The sequence below is a fragment of the Tupaia chinensis genome, unplaced genomic scaffold (genome assembly GCF_000334495.1).
Source record: "Tupaia chinensis unplaced genomic scaffold, TupChi_1.0 Scaffold000561_1, whole genome shotgun sequence".
Taxonomy (NCBI): domain Eukaryota; kingdom Metazoa; phylum Chordata; class Mammalia; order Scandentia; family Tupaiidae; genus Tupaia; species Tupaia belangeri.
This window is the reverse complement of record NW_006160074.1, coordinates 2,588,630-2,607,486: the sequence shown is the minus strand read 5'-3', so window position 1 is coordinate 2,607,486 and position 18,857 is coordinate 2,588,630. Positions and strand designations below refer to the sequence as shown.

The 18,857-nt window shown below is 50.9% G+C and overlaps 1 protein-coding gene across 1 annotated transcript in view; it reads right to left on the bottom strand.

Moving 5' to 3' along the window:
• CREB3L1 (cAMP responsive element binding protein 3 like 1) overlaps positions 1-18,484 on the bottom strand; it is a 72,273-nt gene extending 53,789 nt beyond the window's left edge. The window contains exon 1 of the mRNA XM_014591326.1: positions 18,242-18,484. Coding sequence (XP_014446812.1) covers positions 18,242-18,484 — 243 coding nt within the window. The remainder of the gene's footprint in view (positions 1-18,241) is intronic.
• Between the last annotated feature and the right edge of the window lie 373 nt (positions 18,485-18,857).

Below are 18,857 nucleotides of genomic sequence, written 5' to 3'. Positions count from 1 at the left end.
CGGAGCGGCAGGCCTGGTGCAGGGGTGAGAGGTGGAATGTGGAATCCCAACGCCCTGCACAACGCCCGTACTGATGGGCACACGGAGACCAAGGCCGTACGCAGTACTGGACAGAATCGTGGGGCGCAGACCAGAGGACTCTCCTAAAGCCTTCTGTGGGTGGTGGCCTGCAGTGCATCCTTCTGTCACATCTCAGAGCTGTCCCAGGAGAGGAAATGAGATGGCTCCGCGGGTCTGAAGTCTGGTTTCCGACCTAACAGGCCAAGTCTCACTCACGTCCCCTCATTGCCACTGGTCCCTGACTCAGCCCCTGATGGTCCCTTGTTTGAAGGGATCAGGGGACACTTGCAAACACCACCTCCAGGTTGAGAAAGGTGTGAACTGCAGCCCCTCCAGTTATGGGCTCAGGACACCTGGTTCCCCAGCAGCTGCCCCAGCTGGGAAGCCAATGCTTCATGCATGAAGACAGCCTGGTCCAGTCAGTGACGCACAGCAGAGAGAGGACAGAGATAAACTTCCTGCCTGTCCCAGACATGTGAGAGTCAGGTGGAGACAGAGGCTCCTGCCCGGCTGAGCTGTGACAAGAACGGGGGGCTGCAGCACTTTGACATCATTGGAGAGTCATCGCCCTTCTCTGGGTCTGTTTCCATGGCTATAAAGTGAGGGAGGGGGGACCTGACGGTTGGTGCGGTCAGAAGCAATTCTCTGAGAGGCTGACCCACATGGGAAAGGTCTAGGCCCACGTCTAGAGGCTGCCCTGAGCACACCAGGCGTGCGTGTGCCCGCCATCCAGGGCCGCTGTAGCTGGGGATGGTCCATGGCATCAAGACCCTATGAGAGGGACTGTCTCTCTTACCCACAAAATGAATAAATGCATAAATAAGCTTTCTTTAAAAAAATATTTGTGCTATAGGGTATACGTGTATGCTGGAGAGACAGAGAGATAGAAAATGAGAAATCACTCCTCAGGGGGAATGGCCACACCCCAATCCCTTCTCCCTTCCTCCACACTCCTCTTGGGATCTTGGGTACGCACACACACGTGCCCAGCATGAATTTCAAGCCACCGGGTCTGGGACTTGAACCGTGATCAGCCATATCTGAGTCCAGTACTTTAACTACTACACCACCTGCTGGACCCCCATAAATAAATTTTAAATAAATAACTAAATAGTTAAAATGCAGGAGACGTCGATGCCCCTAGGGTTCCATCCTCTCCAAGGATCTTCCGAACTGTGCCTTTTCCAGGTCAGGGCCAGGCGGTGGGCAGGAGTGGCTAGGGGAGGGTGAAGACCCTGCCCTCAGGAGGCCTGGTGCACTGATTTTCCTGACCCTGCCTGGAGCCTCCCAGAGAGTGAGAGGTGGGTGTTTACATGGCAGGCAGGCCCCGTGGCGGTAAGAAGGTCGCCCAAAGTAAACTTGCTTTGTTTGCCTGGGTGGTAAAGGGAAAATGCTTTGGCACGCTCTAACAGGAACTTCTGAGAAATGAAAACATATTCATCCTGGAGATTAGGTTGACTTCCGGGGTGCAGACGGGGCCCTTTGTTCTCTCGTGGTTCCCTAAAACGGGCTGCACGGCTCAAGTCCCTGGCCCCCCGCTGGCACCAGCTGGCACAGAGTCCCTGGGTGTCACCTTGCCAGGAGGTGGGGATAGGCTTCAGACCCCTGCTCTCACCTGCTCCGAGCTCTGCACCTGCTGGCCTGTGGTCCCGTCCCTCCTCCACCCTGAACCATACAAATGCCTGACATTTACTGAGCACTCGCTTTGTGCCAGGCACTAAATATTTTGTCTATATTATCTCACTTGATCCTTGGAAGGGCTCGCGAGATAAGCGTCGCATTTCACTGGTTCTGAAAAGCACATTTTAGCGTCTCTGAGGTCAGGACGCGTCTTAGAATGGATGGTATGTCATAGTTCAATGCCTGGCCTGTCCTTCCTTCTTAGTATCCATAAACGAATGGTGCATCGTACAGTTGGGGACGTCTTCGATTCAGTGGAGCATGCCATTATTATCATCTCCAATCTACAGGTGAGAAAACCGAGGCTTGAGGGGTTTAGATGACCTACCACTCCTTCATCACATAGAAAACCCTGGCCTGGAGCTAGAAGAGGCATGCCGTAGGTCGCCCAGCTTCGAGGGGCAGCGGGGCAGCGGCAGGAATAAATCTGGGCCTTCGCGCTCTACACTGGGGGCCCTTTCCACTCACCCCAGATGAACCGGGTTTGCTCACTGGGGAGGGGCAGGAGCTGAGGGGAGGGCCTTCCAGAGCCTTCCTCAGCAGTGAGTGAATCACGGGCCACCCTGCCTTGAAGGAAGGCTTTAAAGATAGATTTTTTCCTCTTTAAATTCTCTGAAGACTGAAGTTCCTTAAGGACTAAGAAAACACTTGCCTCCCTTCCAGCTCATTTTCCTGGTAATTATTTTAGCTTCTTTTCCCTGAATTTCCCTGCTCTACTGTCCCATCTTTGGACTGGAAGCAGGCCCGCCCCTTGGCCCTCTGTCTGCCTGCAGCTCGGGGAACAGCCCCACCCGCTTCCTGCTTTGCTCTCCGGCTCTCAATAAACCCTTCTCTCCTCCAGCTCCAGTCACCTGCCCCAACTCTGCTTCTAGATGCCGCTAGAGCCCCGGCTGGCCACCTGCTCCAGCCCCTAAAGACGGACATTCAGGCTCCGGTCCTCCAGCCCCCCTTGCTCTCTAAGTCTCAAGTAATCCTAGAAAAAACGAGCGAAGCCAGTTGTTTTTCCCTGCCGTGGTGAGTGTCCGCATTGTCGGCGACACTCCCTGCAAATCCTGCCCCACCTATAGCTGGCGAGGCTTGGTACAGGACCCAGAGGAAGGGCCGGGCATGGAAAGTCCGAAGCTGCCTACCAGCTACTGCCCTGGCCAAGTACCTGTTCCATGCCTCAGTTTCCCAGACCTCCCAGGCTGTGGTGGCTTTGTCACCAGGAAGCAGGAAGGCAGCATCGGGCGTGCAGATCAAAGCCTTTGCTCAAATGCAACTGGTCCCAGTTCAGTTCCAGGGAGAATGCAGCAGTCAAGCCTTGCCCCTGTACAACGAGGATGTTAGACAGGACGGTCTCAGCTTTTGTCCTGCCAGCTGTGACCCGCTATGATTCTGCCCCCTCTGCCTGGAAAGCAGATGTGGTCCTGTGTGTAAGGAGCCCAGGTGTCCTTTGGGCGGTGATTGGCTGGGAGCTGAGCGTGCAGCCCACGGTGTGCACCGTCCATCCAGGACGACGGTCAAGTGGACCTCAGTGTGGGGCTTCCACCTGTGCAAGCGTGCATCTCTGCAGGTAGAACGTCAGCTCACACCTAGGGGTGGGCCTCCTCTCTGGGCATGTCCACGCCAGCGCGTGCGGCTGCAAATCTGGTTTCCATCTTCTCCCAATAGGCAGCAGGGCTGGAGGAGACTGAGCGGAATATTAATCGTGCTTTCGCATGTGGCTACGCTCCATGAACGTGGTGGTCGGAGCGCACAGCCTGGAGCTATGTAGGGAATGAGGGCAAGCCACGGGAGTAGGGCTTCCTGCTTTATAGTCGGGCTTGGGTGGGAGTAGAGTCCTGAGTCCCAACAGGGTGGGAGGGAGAGAGCTTCTGAGACCAGGGGGCCTGGGGACAGCAGCGAAGACACCAGGTTCAGGGGGATTTTTACGTACACCTCAGCCAGAGTCTGGCACAAGTAGGTATTCAGCAGGTGTTTGCCCAATGATTAAAGAGCTGAATGCTCGCCCACCTGTTTGGTCTCACAGATACTACTTCCTGGAAGGCAGGAAGGAAAATGGGCACCTATGAAGCACCTGCCGTATGCTGCCTCGCCAACGGTCACTGTCAAGCGTTTGGGGGCGTAGTACCACTCCTGAACGCATGTCCTCAAGCCCACCCCCAACCTGACCCTTTAGGAGGTCTGGGGAGAAGATTTTTCTTTGACTTCAGGGCTTCTTCTAAGCAGTGGAACTATTTTTAATTGAATGGGCATTCTGGATTTTGTAGTTCGTTATATTTCTCTGGTCACTTGGGCCGTGTGGCAGCTCAGAGATGCAATCGCTAAGGTCTGCCTCCTGGAACGGAATCTCATGGAGCTGCATTTTACAAACTAATCGCATCCGCCTTCATCTTATTTATTTTTAAAGATTTATTATTATTATTATTATTTCTGCCATAGGGCACATGTACTCACTGGAGAGAGAGAGACAGAGAGAGGGAAAGTGAGAAAACACTCCCTAGGGGAGATGGTCACACTGCAATCCCTTCTCCATTCTCCTCTCTGGATTTTGGGCACACATGCACAGGTGCCCAGCGTGATTTTCTTTTCTTTTTTTTTTCCCCCAAATAATTATTTTATTTAACTTTATTTATCCATTTATTTAGTTATTTTAATTTTACCAGAGAGGGATAGAGTGAGAGAGAGAGGCAGAGACAGTGAGAAAGTAAGCCACCAGGTCTGGGACTCGAACTGTGGTCAGCTGTGTGGGAGTCCAGTGCCCTTAACCACCATGCCACCTGCCAGCCCCAACCCACCATGATTTTTCAAGTCACTGGGTCCAGGATATGAACCATAGTTCACCACATGGGAGTCCAGCACCTTAACTACCTGCTGGTCCCTATCTTACTATTTTTTTTAAATCACATTTCATTTTATTTTATTTTTTAGTTTTGCTATAGGATATGTGTGCTCACTGGAGAGAGACAGAGAGAAAAGTAAGAAAACACCTTTCAAGGGGAATGGCCATGCTGCAATCCCTCTTCCTCCATTCTTGTCTTGGGATTTTGAGCATGCATGCACACACACCTGGTACAGTTTTCAGGTCCAACTACACTGTCAGCCATGTGGGATCCAGTGCCTTAAACACTGAGCCACCTGCCGGCTTTTCATCTTATATTTTTATCCTTCTTTCTCTATATACTCTTTCCTCCATTAAAAAACAGCTAATTGCAGGGACCAGCAATTGGCATAATAGTTACATTGCTGGACTCCCATGTAGTTGACAGTGGTTTGAATCCCGGATCCGGCTGCCTAAAACTCATGATGGGACTGTGTGCATATGTGCTCAAAATCCCAAGAGGAGAATGGAGGAGAAGCAATTGCAGCATGGCCATTCTCCTGGAGGCTGATTTCTTGCTTTCTCTCTTTCTCTCTGGTGAGTGCACACACCCTATAGCAAAAATCTCTAAAAAAAAAAAAATCAAAAACCAAACAAACAAAAACCACAGCTAATTGCATGGTCAGTAGGATTTCTCCAGTACTTTAGAAGTGAGAAATATACATTTTTACTTTTTGGGTGAACAAAGTGAGGCTCAGAGGGCTTATGTTCTTTGTCTAATGCCACACAGCTATTAGGCAGGAGAGCTGGAAATGTGATCTCGCACCTGTGTGATTTAATTTTCCTACTCCACCAGAATAGGATCGGACAAGTTACCAGCAGTCAGGGGGAGCTGCAGGCCTTTGACTTCCACAGTTCTCACCTAGGCTTCTCTCTCTGAGGAGCAGATCCAGGCTGGGGTTCTCAGCTGCTCTCAGGCACAGAGAGCAGGCCCTGGGGGTCCTGGGCATCCCCGTTCTCAGGGACCAGCCCCAGCACTTGCGGCTAGGCAGAACAAACAGAAAACCAGCAGGCCAGACTTGGCAATCACCAGTTAAAGCAAATATATATTCCAGATGCTCTGAGGGATGCTTCTGGAACCTCCGACACTGAAGGGCAGGCCAAATCCCTGAAGAAGAGGAGTGGCTGGGGACCCAAGAGAGCCACTTTTTTTTTTTTTTTTTAACAAATTGTCAGCTCAATGGCCAGCAAACACCAAGTGTCCAACTTTGGGGTGTGGGGCCCTGATGGCGTATACTCTGTGACCTATGTGCCAACCTCAGTACCCCTCAGACCTGCCCACAGGAGGCTGTCTTCTGTATGATGAGGACTTAAGGTTTCCTAGGGGTGGCCTGACACATGCTCACCAGTGAAGCCATTTCTTACAGGGGCTGGCATCACACAGGTGCTCTTTAAATCTGGGGACCCAGGACCAGCAGTTAGCGTAATGGCTATGTCGCTGGACTCCCATGTAGTCGACCGTGGTTCGCGTCCCGGACCTGGTGGCTTAAAACTCATGCCGGGCGCATGTGTGTGCGTAACCAAGATCCCAAAAGGAGAATGGAAGAGAAGGGACTGCGGCATGGCCATCTCCCCTGGGGGGTGATTTCTCACTTTCTGTCTCTCTGTCTATGTCTGTCTGGCTAGCGCACGCGTCCTATAGCGCAAACCTCTCAAAAAAAAAGAAAAAAAATCTGGGGACTCTTGGAGAAGACACAAAGAATGAGTCTGATCTAGAGCAGGGGGTGTGGTTTCGAGAGCTGTAGCTGGGTATGCCTCGGGGAATGACCACCTCTGACCACCCAGGTGAGACCCATAGACACAGAGTCATAGCGCCAGTGAGTAAGATGCCATTCCTTGGGCAAGCCTGTGGCATAGTGGTTAGGGTAGGTGGATCCCATACAACTGATCTCATGGTTAAAGTCCTAGACCTGGCAGCTCAAGAAACATGCCAGATACCTGTGCATATGTGCCCGAAATCCTGAGAGGGGGGAGAGAGATGGAGGAGAAGGGATTGCAGCGTGACCATTCCCTATGGGGGGGTGCCGTCTCACTTTCTCTTTCTGTGTCTCTCTCTGGTAAGTATACTTATCCTCTGGAAATTTTAATTTTTAATTTCTCTCTCTCTCTCTTTTTTTTTTTTGAGAGATTTTTGCTATAGGGCACATGTGCTCTCCAGAAAGACAGAGGGACAGAAAGCGAGAAATCACCCCCTTCTCCTCCGTTCTCCTCTCGGGATCTTGGGCATGCACGCACACGCACCCGGCGTTGAGTTGAAGCCACTGGGTTTGGGACTCAAACTGCGGTTGACTACATGGGAGTCCAGCATTACACCAACTGCTGGTCCCAAATTAAAAAAAAAAAAAAAAGCTAAAATGATGCCACTCCTTGGTGTTGTCCAGATGAGCCCCAGAGATGCCTCTAGACAGCTACATGAGTGGAGGAAAAGTAACCACAGAAATACAATGATTTTCAGGGCCAGCAGGTGGTGTAGTGGTTAAGGTGCTGGACTCCCACGTGGTTGACCACGGTTCAAGTCCTGAGCCTGGCACCTTGAAACTCACTCTGGGTGCACATGCATGTGAGCCCAAAATCCCAAGGGAAGAATGTAGGAGAAGGGATTGTGGTATGGCCATCCCCCCGGGGGATGATCTCTTATTTTCTGTCTCTGGTGAACCCACATACCCTATAGCAAAAAAAAAACCAAACCCAACAAACAAACAAACAAACAAAAAAACAAAAACAAAAAACCTCACTCTCTCTCAAAAAGAAAGAAAGAAAGAAATATAATGATTTCCACGAACTGCCATTTACTGGGGCTCCATTGCCGTTCAGTGCTCTGCGGCTAGCCATGCATATCTCTGTCTTCTGAATCCATAAAGAGCGCTCATAAATCAATGAGACAAAGACCAGCAATCCAATAAACATTGGCGGAGAGTTTGAACAATGAGTCTGATGCGCTCATACAATATAGTATTTATTACAGGATGTAGGCTAAGTCTTCTCATTTACATTTTGCCACCTCCCAGGCAGGTACTAAGTTTACCCTGTTTCCTTGAGGCCCAGAGAGCTAAAGTAACTTGCCCAAGGTAACACAGCGATGTGGTCTGACTTCAGAGTCTGTGTTCTCAATGCATGAGTTGGGATAGTGGCACCATTTATTGGACTCTAAAGTCTCAGGAAAACCTGGCGGGAATAAGGAAGGGAAAATGACAGAGGAGCAGCTAGCAGACCTCCCCCTGCCACTTGGGAAGACTTCCAGAACCTCCGATCCTGGGTGGAAGTTTTGTTCTGTTGTTTTTGTCTTTTAAAATTGGTAGAATAGGGCCCAGCAGATGGTGTAATGGCTATGTCATTGGACTCCCACGTAGTTGATTGCAATTCGAGTCCTGGACCTGGTGGCTTAAAACTCACATGGGGCGCTTGTGCGTGTGTGCCCAAAATCCCAAGAGGAGAATGGAGAAGAGTTTGCAGCAAGGCCATTCCCCCTTGGAGGTACTTCCTTGCTTTCTGTCTCCGTTCCTTTCCAGCGAGCGCACATGCCCTGTAGCAAAAACTCCCTCTAACAAAAAAATAAAACTAGCTGAATAGATAATACATTCACATGATTCAAAAAATAAAAAAGGAACACAAGGAAACATAATCTCCCATCTCTGCATCCCTAACCATCAAGTTCCCACTCTCCAAGCAGATCTTATCAGTTCTCTGACTTCCTCGGACATTCTTCTTTATTTTTTTTAAGTTTTCTTTTCTTTTTTTTTTTTTTTTTTTTAGAGGTTTTTGTTTAGGTTTTTGCTATAGGGCGCATGCGCTCGCCAGAAAGACAGAGACAGACAGAAAGTGAGAAATCACCCCCCAGGACGGATGACCACACCACAATCCCTTCTCCTCCATTCTCCTCTTGGGATCTTGGGCACGCACGCACACGCACCCAGCGTGAGTTTAAGCCACAGGGTCTGGGACTCAAACCGTGTTCAACTACATGGGAGTTCAGCGATATAGCCATTATGCCATCCGCTGGTCCCTTTTTAAAGGTTTTTGCCATAGGGTGCATGTTCTTGTCTGCTGGAGAAACACTGAGAGAGACAGTGAGAGGGAAAGTGAAAACCCACCCTCCAAGGAAGACAGCCATGCTGCAATCCCTTCTCCTTCATTCTCCTCCTGGGATCTTGGGCACGCATGCAGATGTGCATGGCATAATTTTCAAGCCACCAGGTCCACCGCAGTTGGTCATATGGGGAGCCCAGCGCCTTAACCACCATGCCTCCTGCTGGCCTCCTCTTGGATATTTTTTGATGCCGTGTGTGGGTTTACTTGTACACACCCATGAATAGGTGTATAGATATTTCTTTATTTATTTTAACAAAAAAAGAGAGTATTATACACACTACTTTGCATCCCCTTATTTTTTCTCTTTGCTTTATCTGCTTTGGAGATCTTCCAATATTAGAACACAGAGAACTTCCTCATTCTTTTTTTTAATAGCTTTGGAGCCACCCATTGTATGAATGTACCATAGTTTATTTACTTGTCCCCAGCTGATGGGCACTTGGCTCATTTCCAGGTTTTTACTACACCAAACAATGCTGAAATGATAGCCTTGTTCAAGCACTGCGTATATGTAGGCTAAGTCTCAAAAGTGGGATGCTGGGTCAAAGCGAACGTGCACGTGTAACGTTGACACACATTCTCAACTGTCTCCCCCCATTTACCCGCCTACCAGCATTACACGACATGGTTGGTTTCTCTACAGTCTCAAACGGAAACTTTTCTCAGACTTTTGGGTCTTTCTAATCTGATAAGAAAAGGTCTCTAGTGCTTTTTTTTTTTTTTTTGAGAGTTTTTTTTTTTTCTTCTATAGGATGTGTGTACTTGCTGGAGAGATAGAGAGAGACAGAGAGACAGAAAATGAGAAATCATCCCTCTGGGGGATGGCTACACCACAATCCCTTTCTCTCTATTTTCGTCTTGGGATCTTGGGCATGCACGCACATGTGTCCAGCTTGTTGTTTTGTTTTGTTTTGTTTTGTTTTGAGAGAGGTTTTTGCTATAGGGCGTGTACGCTCACCAGAAAGATAGAAAGAGACAGAGAGACAGAAAGTGAGAAAACACCCCCCAGGGGGGTTGGCCACGCCACAATCCCTTCTCCTCCATTCTCCTCTCAGGATCTTGAGCATGCACGTACAGGTACCCGGTGTGAGTTTAAGTCACTGGTTCTGGGACTTGAACTGCAGTCAACTACATGGGAGTCCAGCAACATAGCTAACTGCTGGTCCCACGCAGCGTGAGTTTTAAGTCACTGGATCCAGGACTCGAACCATGGTTGACCACATGGGAGTCCAGTGACGTAACCATTATGCCATCTGCTGGTCCCTCTAGCACTTTTGTTTTTTTTTTAAGAATTATTTATTTATTTATTATTGTTATTATTGTTTTTCACATGAATTTTGCCAAAGACAGAGAGAGAAAGAGAGGGAGAGTGAGAAAGCAAGCCACCAGGTCCAGGAATCGAACCATGATCAGCCATGTAGGAATTCCAGCACCTTAACCACCATGCCACCTGCTGGGCTGTCCGCCCTTGACGCTTTTTTTTTTTTTTTTTTTTAAATTGAGCCAGCCAGTAGCTTCGTGATTAAAGAGAGCTGGAACTTACAAGGTCTACTGCAGTTTGAATCCTGGCCTTGGAGGTTTGAAAAAACATACTGGGTGTGTGTGTCCCAAATCCCAAAAGGAGGGAGAAATGAAAGAGGAGGGGCTGTGGTGTGACCACACCTTATGGGGGTGGGCGTTCACCCCTCGCCCTCTCTCTGTCTCTCTTTGGTGAGTGTATGTGCCTTCTGGTAATAAACAAAAGTTTATTTATTTATTCCATGAGTAAGAGAGACAGAGAGGGAGGCAGACAGAGGGCAGGGTCTTCTTAGGGTCTTGATCCTGTGATCCAGCCCCAGCCTCAGCCAGCCCAGATCAGGGGCACACACGGACCTAGAGTACAGAGAGGTCTTTGGACATGAACCGGGGACCCTCCCCTGTGCGCCAGCCTTGAAGAGCATTGTGTTTTACCACTGCACTGCTGTCTGGCCCTGCCAATGCAATTTTAATTTGCATTTTTTTTTCAGTCAGATTGAGCATATTTTAGATGTCCTAGAGCAATTAATAATTCCTTTTCTGTAGACCTTATTCCTATTCTTTGACCTTTTAAAATTCATGGCTGGGGGAACCAGCAGTTAGCGTAATGGCTATGTCGCTGGACTCCCACATAGTCCACCGTGGGTCGTGTCCCGGACCAGGGGACTTAAAACTCAGGCCGGGCGCATGGGCGTGTTCGCCCAAGATCCCGAGAGGAGAATGGAGGAGAAGGGATTGCGGCGTGACCATCCCCCCTGGGGGGTGATTTCTCGCTTTCTGTCTCTATGTCTCTCTCTGTCTGTCTGGCGAGTGCACGCGCCCTATAGCGAAAACCTCTCAAAAAAAAAAAATTCATGGCTGAGGACAAACAGGTAGAGTGGTGATTTTTTTTTTTTTTTGAGAGATTTTTGCTATAGGGTGCATGCGCTCGCCAGAAAGACAGAGAGAGACAGAGAAACAGAAAGCGAGAAATCACCCCTCAGGGGGATGGCCACGTCACAATCCCTTCTCCTCTTGGGATCTTGTACAGGCACGCACACTCAGTCGGCGTGAGTTTAAGCCGCCAGGTCCAGGACTCGAACCATGGTTGGCTACATGGGAGTCCAGCGACATAGCCATTACGCTAACTACTGGTTCTTAGAGTGGTGATTAAGGTGCTAGATTCCCACATGACCTACTGTAGTTCGAGTCCTGGACCCAGTAGTTTGAAAGCCATACTGGGCACATGTGCGTACATGCCCAAAACCCCAGGAGGAAAATGGAGAAGGGACTGTGGCGTGACCACCCTCCTGTGAGTGATTTGTCACATTCCATCTCTCTGTCTCTGTCCAGTGAGCGCATGTGCCCTATAGCAAAAACCTTTAAAAAAAGTTCATGTCGGCCTTTTCTTATTGATTTCTAGAAGCTCTTTATCTGTTCTGGAGACCAGAACGTGATTTGCGAGGGCAGCAGAGCCACAGTTCGTGCCTCTCCTGGGAAGGCTGTAGAGGCAGACTGTGCCCTATTTCTCCCACCCGCGCCTTCAGGCCCAACTAGTTATTCAATGAGCACTTTGTACTCTTTCTAAAAACCGTTGCTAGCGGGTGTGTACACTTGAGAGAGTGAGAGAGAGGGAGAGAGAAAGCAAAAAGGCACCTCCCCCATGACATGGTCACAACACAAGCTCCTCTCTTCCCTCTCGCCCTCCTTTTGGGATTTCAGGCACACAGGCACACATACCCGACACGTTTTTCAACGTGCCCATTCTGAGATTCCAACCGTGCCATCAGCCACGTAGTATCCACCTGCCTTAACGACCAGACCACGGGCTGGCCCCCAGTGAGCATTGACCGAGTGTCTCTCATGTGCCAGGCTCAGAGATGGGGCACCGAGGCTGCAGGTGAGCAGATGAAGCTCTGTGTGCCCAGAGGCGGGTGGGGAGCCAGCCTGTGTCACACAGGCTGCAGTCCGGAGCGGGATGAACTGCAGCCCAGGGATCTGGAACAAGGCGTTCAGGAGGCCGGGGGAGGAAGCCATGACTCTGACGTTGATCTCCATGTAGGACTGGCTTTTCCAGCCTCCCCTCGCCCTCTGGGTTTAGTCCTCTGGCCCCGATCGCAAAAGACCCGTGCTCCAGGAAGACGGTTCCCTCCCACACATTCACAGGGCTTCCCCCTGCCAGCCCTCCACGTGCCCACCTGGTCTCCTCTGCCTGCCTGCAGCTTCCTTCTTGTCACCGTGCCTGGCCTTGCTTGTCATCTGTCACTAGTGTACATTCCTCTACTGCTCAGAGGACTGTCACCTCCTGGTTGGCAGGAGAAGAGATTTCTTTCTTTACTTTGCCTTCCCTTAGTGCATGGTGTCTGGATACTCAGCAAGTCTTGGATGATTGGGGAGACCAAAACCATACCTCACCTGAATTAGGGTGGGGGGCAGGAAAGGTTCAGACTATCCATTAGTGTGCTCGCCTGAGATAGAGAGAGAGAACAATACAGAACGAGGGAAAGTGAGAAAGCAGCCCCCAGCAGGGATGGCCATATTGCAATTCCTTCTTTTCCATTCTCTCCGAATTTTGGGCATGCATGCACATGCACCTGGTGGGTTTTTCAAGCCGTTGGGTCTGGGACTCGAACTGGGCACTTAGCCATATGGGATCCTGTCACGTTAACCTGCATGTTAAGCTGAAACCCCAGCATTGGGGCCCAGACAGGAAAGGGTTAAGCTTGCTGGAGGTTTGTATATGAAATGGCACCAGAAAAAAAAAAGAAAAAGTGCAGACTAGCAATCGAGCCCTGTCTCATTCTGGTTCAAATGACATTGTCTGCGCTTCCCCAGCCTCGCCTCTTGCACTAATTACAGACCTTCCCTGGGGAGGAAGACTGAGGCCAGGAGGTCCTCATTACAGGCTCTCCGGCTGGTGGGAGCAAACCCCAATGACCAAACCCAATGACCAAACAGACTCACTTGAAGAGGCCCAGGGCTTCCTCTACTAAGCCTCCCGGGTGTCCTGGCTGGGACAGGGTAAGAAGCCGGCATGGACTGGAGGGGTGGGCCAAGAGTCCAACTCCGTCCTAGGGTGATCCTCCCTGGACCCCCTTCCCCAGGCCCAGGCCCTTTCCCTCCTCTTGCCCCCCGAGATAGTTGCTGCCAGGGCTGCTGGGCCTCCCCGCTGTGGTCGCCTGCCGGCGCCTCTCCCTGTGGCCTGTGGAGACCGAGGTCTTCTTTAATCTTCCATTTATCGCCAGGCCTCGCCCCTGGGAGATTGGCTTTGATGTGGGGCCTGCTTCTGGGGGAAATCACGGGTTTCCGAGGCCTGCTCCTGGCTCTGCCCACTGCCCCCAGCCCAGGCGGGGCCCAGAGGTCTCCTGACCCTGAGGGTGACCCTGACAGCCTGGGCCAAAGCCTGGGACCCTGTTCTTCAGGCAGATGGAGGGGCTGCTGTGTGAGCCCCAAAGGGGAGCAGGGGCCCAGGAGGACGTGCCTTCCCCACACGGCAGTTTCGCACCTGTCTCCCTCATGCGATGGCAATGGGGACGAGGATAACGATAACTGTCGCTACCGTTCCTGTGTGCCGGCACCAGCTCCACGCCTCCTGCATCGTGTGACCGTTGGAACCGTGTGGCTGCAGGGATTTATTTTATTTATTTACTTTTTTTTTTTTTTTTTTTTACCACGGGGCTTGTGTGCTTGCTAGGGAGAGAGGAGACGTTGCCCCTGGGGGGGTGACCACGACAGGATCCCTTTTCCTCTATTCTCTCAGGATTTAGTGCACGCACACACAGGATCCCAGTGTGATTTTCAAGCTGCTGGAATCAGGGCTCAAACCATGCAGCCAGCCACGTGGGACCCAGCAGCTTAACCTCCACGCCATGTGCTGGCCCCATAGCTTGCTAGGGAGAGAGGAGACGTTGCCCCTGGGGGGGTGACCACGACAGGATCCCTTTTCCTCTATTCTCTCAGGATTTAGTGCACGCACACACAGGATCCCAGTGTGATTTTCAAGCTGCTGGAATCAGGGCTCAAACCATGCAGCCAGCCACGTGGGACCCAGCAGCTTAACCTCCACGCCATGTGCTGGCCCTATAGGAATCTTTTATATTTTTATTTTATTTTATTTTTTTTGGAGAGGTTTTTGCTACAGGGCACGTGCGCTCGCCAGACAGACAGAGAGAGACAGAGAGAGACAGAGAGACAGAAAGCGAAAAATCACCCCCCCAGGGGGGATGGCCAAGCCGCAATCCCTTCTCCTCCATTCTCCTCTTGGGATCTTGGGCATGCACGCACACGCGCCAGCGTGAGTTTAAGCCACCGGGTCCGGGACTCGAACCGTGGTCGACTACGTGGGAGTCCAGAGACATAGCCATTATGCTAACTGCTGGTCCCAGAAATCTCTTATTTTATTTTATTTTTCAGGATTTTTTTTTTTTTTTTGCCATAAGATATGTGCTTGCTAGGGAGAGAGAGAAAAAAAATTGTGAGAGGGAAAGTGAGAAATCGTCCCCCAGTTGGGATGCTACACTGAAATACCTTCTCCATTCTCCTCCCGGGATTTTGGGCATGCATACACATGTGCCTAGTGTGATTTTTAAGCCTCCAGGTCCAGGACTCGAACTGCAGTTGGCCATGTGGGACCCAATGCCCTAACTGGCCCCTGTAGGAATCACTTTAAAGGGGGAGGAAGTTGAGAGGCATTGATTCATTCATGTAATGAAAACTTTCTGAGGTCCTAGTACGTGCCAAGCACTGTTCTAGGCACAAGGATGTGGTAGTGAACAAAATGGGCATGTTCTCACCCTCGGGTACGAGGTACGAGGCGGGAAGGTCATAAACACACGGTCAGCACACGTGTAGCATCACGTCATATGATAGAGAACGCCTTGAAGGACTGTCCCCTCGAGAAGACAAGAATGTCCCCACGTCAAGAGTCAAGGTTCAGCCTGTGCACTTGCCACTGTATGGTTGTCCCTCACAGGGGACAAGGACTGTCTCACTTCTCTTTTTTAAATAATTAGTTATTTAATTTTATTTATCATTATTATATTATTATTATTTTTAAATTTGCAACAGGGCACACGTGCTCACCAGAGACAGACAGACAGAGTGAGAGAGAAGGAGAGAGAGGAAAAGTGAGACTCTAAGCTGCTAGGTCTGGGACTCAAACTGTGGTCAGCGCTATGGGAATCCAGGGCCTCAACCACCATGCCACCTGCTGACCCCTGTGTTCCGTTTTGGATGCAGTGACCAGGGATAGCCTCTGTGAGGAGGTGGACCTGAGTCAGCCAGGTGTCCACCTGGAGGGAGAATGTCCAGAAGACAGACAAGAAGGGCAAAGGTCAGAGGTTAGAGGTGCTTGTCCTGCTCCAGGCACCGCTGGGTGGCCAGTGCAGCTGAGGTTGGGACGAGGGGCGGACAGAGCTAGAAAATGAGCTGGGTAAGGGAACAGGGGCCCTGCTAAGGGGCTGGACTTTACTCTGAGCTGAGGCGGGCATTTGGAGCTTTCATGCATGAGGCAGGCCAGGTTTAGATTTTTTTTTTTTTAGAATTACTTAATTGTATTTATTCTTCTTCAGTTTGATCAGAGGGAGAGAGGAAGCAAGTCGCCGTTCTAGGAATAGAACCATGGTCAGCTGTGAGGGAGTCCAGCCCCTTAACCACCACGCCAACTGCTGGCCCGCAAGTTAGTTTTATGAACTGAGGCTAACACGGCAGGTGCAGAGGTTAGCAACGAGCTCAGCTCATGCCGCTCCGTGGGAAGTCGGAGTGGGGGGCTCACACAGAGCCTGTGTCTGTGCTCTTGCCACTTTGCGGCTGTCCCCTCTGAGGGGCCGGGACTGTGTCCCTTTTGCCTTGGGGTGCCCGATGCCCAGAGAGGCCCAGCAGATGCCTGGGGAGGAAAGATCCAGAGCCGGCGTTTCCGCTGACCAGGCAGAAGGCGGGGCAAATCCTTTCCATCTCTCTGAATCTTGGTTTGTCCTTCTGAAAACAGGGGCAAAAACAGCACCTGCCTTGTCTTGGGCGCTGCTGGGGAGTTCCAGCTGAGACCTAGGGTGCAAAGGCTCCGTGCTGTGTGGCGGTCGGAGACGCTCTGCTGTCCGGGGTCTTCTGCCCTCCCTCCTACGCGTGCGCTTAGCCTGAGTGCTGAGAGGCTCAGGCCTCTCCTGTGGCTCCACCCACGGGCAAGGCATGCTCGCATGTGTGTTCACCTGGCGATGCCACTCAGAGCGCAACTGCTTCGACCTGGTGGCTGGCCTTTGGGAACGTGACCTCCGGGGATGTGGGGCAGAGAGTGGAGATGTAGAAACAGTCCTTTATGGCTATGACTGTGTGACTAATAAAAGAAATTTATTTCTTTTTTTCAATAATTAATTAATTTAAATTTGACCACAGAGGGAGGGACGGAAAGAGAGAGAGGAGAGAGAGTAAGAAAGGGAGGGAGGGAGGAAGAGAGAGAGAGAGAGAGAGAGAGAGAAGAGAGAGAGAGAGAGAGAGAGAGAAGAGAGAATGAGAAAGCAAGTCGCCTGGTCCAGGACTCAAACCTCAGTTGGCCACGTGGGAGTCCAGTGCCCTTAGCCACCATACCACCTGCTGGCTCTAACAATAGAACCTTATTTCTTGCTGTTCTGGGAGCTGGAAGTCCGAGATGGAGAGACCATGAAATTTGGTGTCTGGAGAGGGCCTCCTTCCTGGTTCAGTACTGCGTTGTCGTGTGTGGAAGGGGCCTTTTATAAGGGTACTACTCCCATTCACGAGGACTCCACTTCCATAGCCTAGTCACCTCCCAAAGGTCCCACCTCCTAATACCATCACCTTGGGGTGAGGATTTCAACATATGAACTTGGGGAACACATACATTCAGACCACAGCCAGTGACTCCCCCAACCTCCATCCAGATTGGGGTCCCTGGAATTCCCGTAGCCCTTCTACCTGCACCACAGGGAGAGATGTGTGTGCTGTCTGTGAACCTGCCATTCGGTCTTCTGCCTGTGGGTTTCTGAGGGCCAGGCCTGCTCTGTGTTTTGTACCCTAGGGAACAACACAGTGACTGGTGTGTAATTGGTGCTTAATAAGAGACTGACAGGGGCCAGTGGCGGTTAAGGAGCTGGGCTCCACATGGTTCGGGTCCCGGATCTGGCAGCTTGTTTTTTTTACTTTCCTCTCTCTGTCTTTCTTTGTGTCTCTCTGGTGAGCACACATGGTCTACACCAAATTAAAAATAATAAGAGCTGGTAGATGGTATAGCAGTTATGTTGCTGGACTCCCACATGGCCTACTGCAGTTTGGATTCCAGACCCGGTGCCTTGAAAATCACACTGGGCACATGTGCGTGCGTGCCCAAGATTCTAAGAGGAGAATGGAGGAGAAGGGATTGTGGTATGGTCACCCCCCCGGGAGGGTGATTTCTCACTTTATCTCTCACCATCTCTGTCTCCATCTCTCTCTGGTAAGCACATGTACCCTAAGGCAAAGACCTCTAAAAAAATAAGATAAATAAAATAAATAATTCCTAAAAAAAAAAAAAATACCACAAAACCGAGACCAATAGATGGCATAATAGCTATGTCGCTGGACTCCCATGTAGTCAACTGTGGCGCAAGTCTCAGACTCGGTGGCTCAAACTCACACCGGGTACATGTGCATGTGTGCCCAAGATCCCAAGAGGAGAGTGGAGGAGAAGGGATTGTGGCGTGGCCATCACCCCGAGGGATAATTTCTTTCTTTCTGTCTGTCTGTCTGGCAAGCACATGCACCCTATAGCAAAAACCTGTCAAAACAAACAAACAAACAAACAAACACCCCAAGAGATTGACGAATGATGAAATGTAGTCCTTGAAGTCGGAGTGGCTGGAGTTACAGCGCTCCTGGACTCTAGCCACATCGCTGCCCCGTGGGGCCTTCATTCATTCATTGAGTAACAGCCATCCCTTGTGAATGTCATGGCACCGTGGTATGCTCTGGGGACACAGAAGTTAGAATCAGTGCTGCCCTTGGAGCTCGAGGGGCCCCGGCGGTGTGGACAGCACTAAGCTGATTATCTGGTCGGAGGGAGCAACTCACTGTGCACTCAGGGCGGGCAGAAAGTTTCCACGGAAGGGAGATCTCAGCGTGGTCTCGGAGCATGGGCAAGTGCTGCTTGAGCGGACAAAACGGGAAGGGGCAGCTGCGGTCGGGAAAAGGCACGAGATCCTCGATCCTCGATCCTCGATCCTCGGAGCTCACCAGGGCTGGTACCTGGGTCACAGCGGGAATGGGGCTTGTCAGGGCAGGGAGGGTGTGGGGAGACGCAGGGCTGGAGAGCATAGCTGAGGGAAGGTTGTACAGTGTCTGGGAGGCCGCTCAGGAGTCAAGAGAGTGACACCGAAGGCAGATGGGAGCCACAGAGAGGTTTTCTCTCTCTCCCTCTCTTTCTTTCTCCGTTTTCTCTTTCTTTCTCTTTTTTTTTTAGATCGAGGTTTTTGCTATAGGGCACATGTGCTCACCAGAGAGACAGAGAGAGGCAGAGAGACAGGAAGTGAGAAATCACCCCCCAGAGGGGGTGGCCACGCCGCAATCCCTTCTCTTCCATTCTCCTCTCGGGATCTTGGGCATGCACGCACACGCACGCACCCAGTGTGCGTTTCAAGCCATCAGGTCTGGGACTTGAACCGCAGTCCACTTTGTGGAAGTCCAGCGA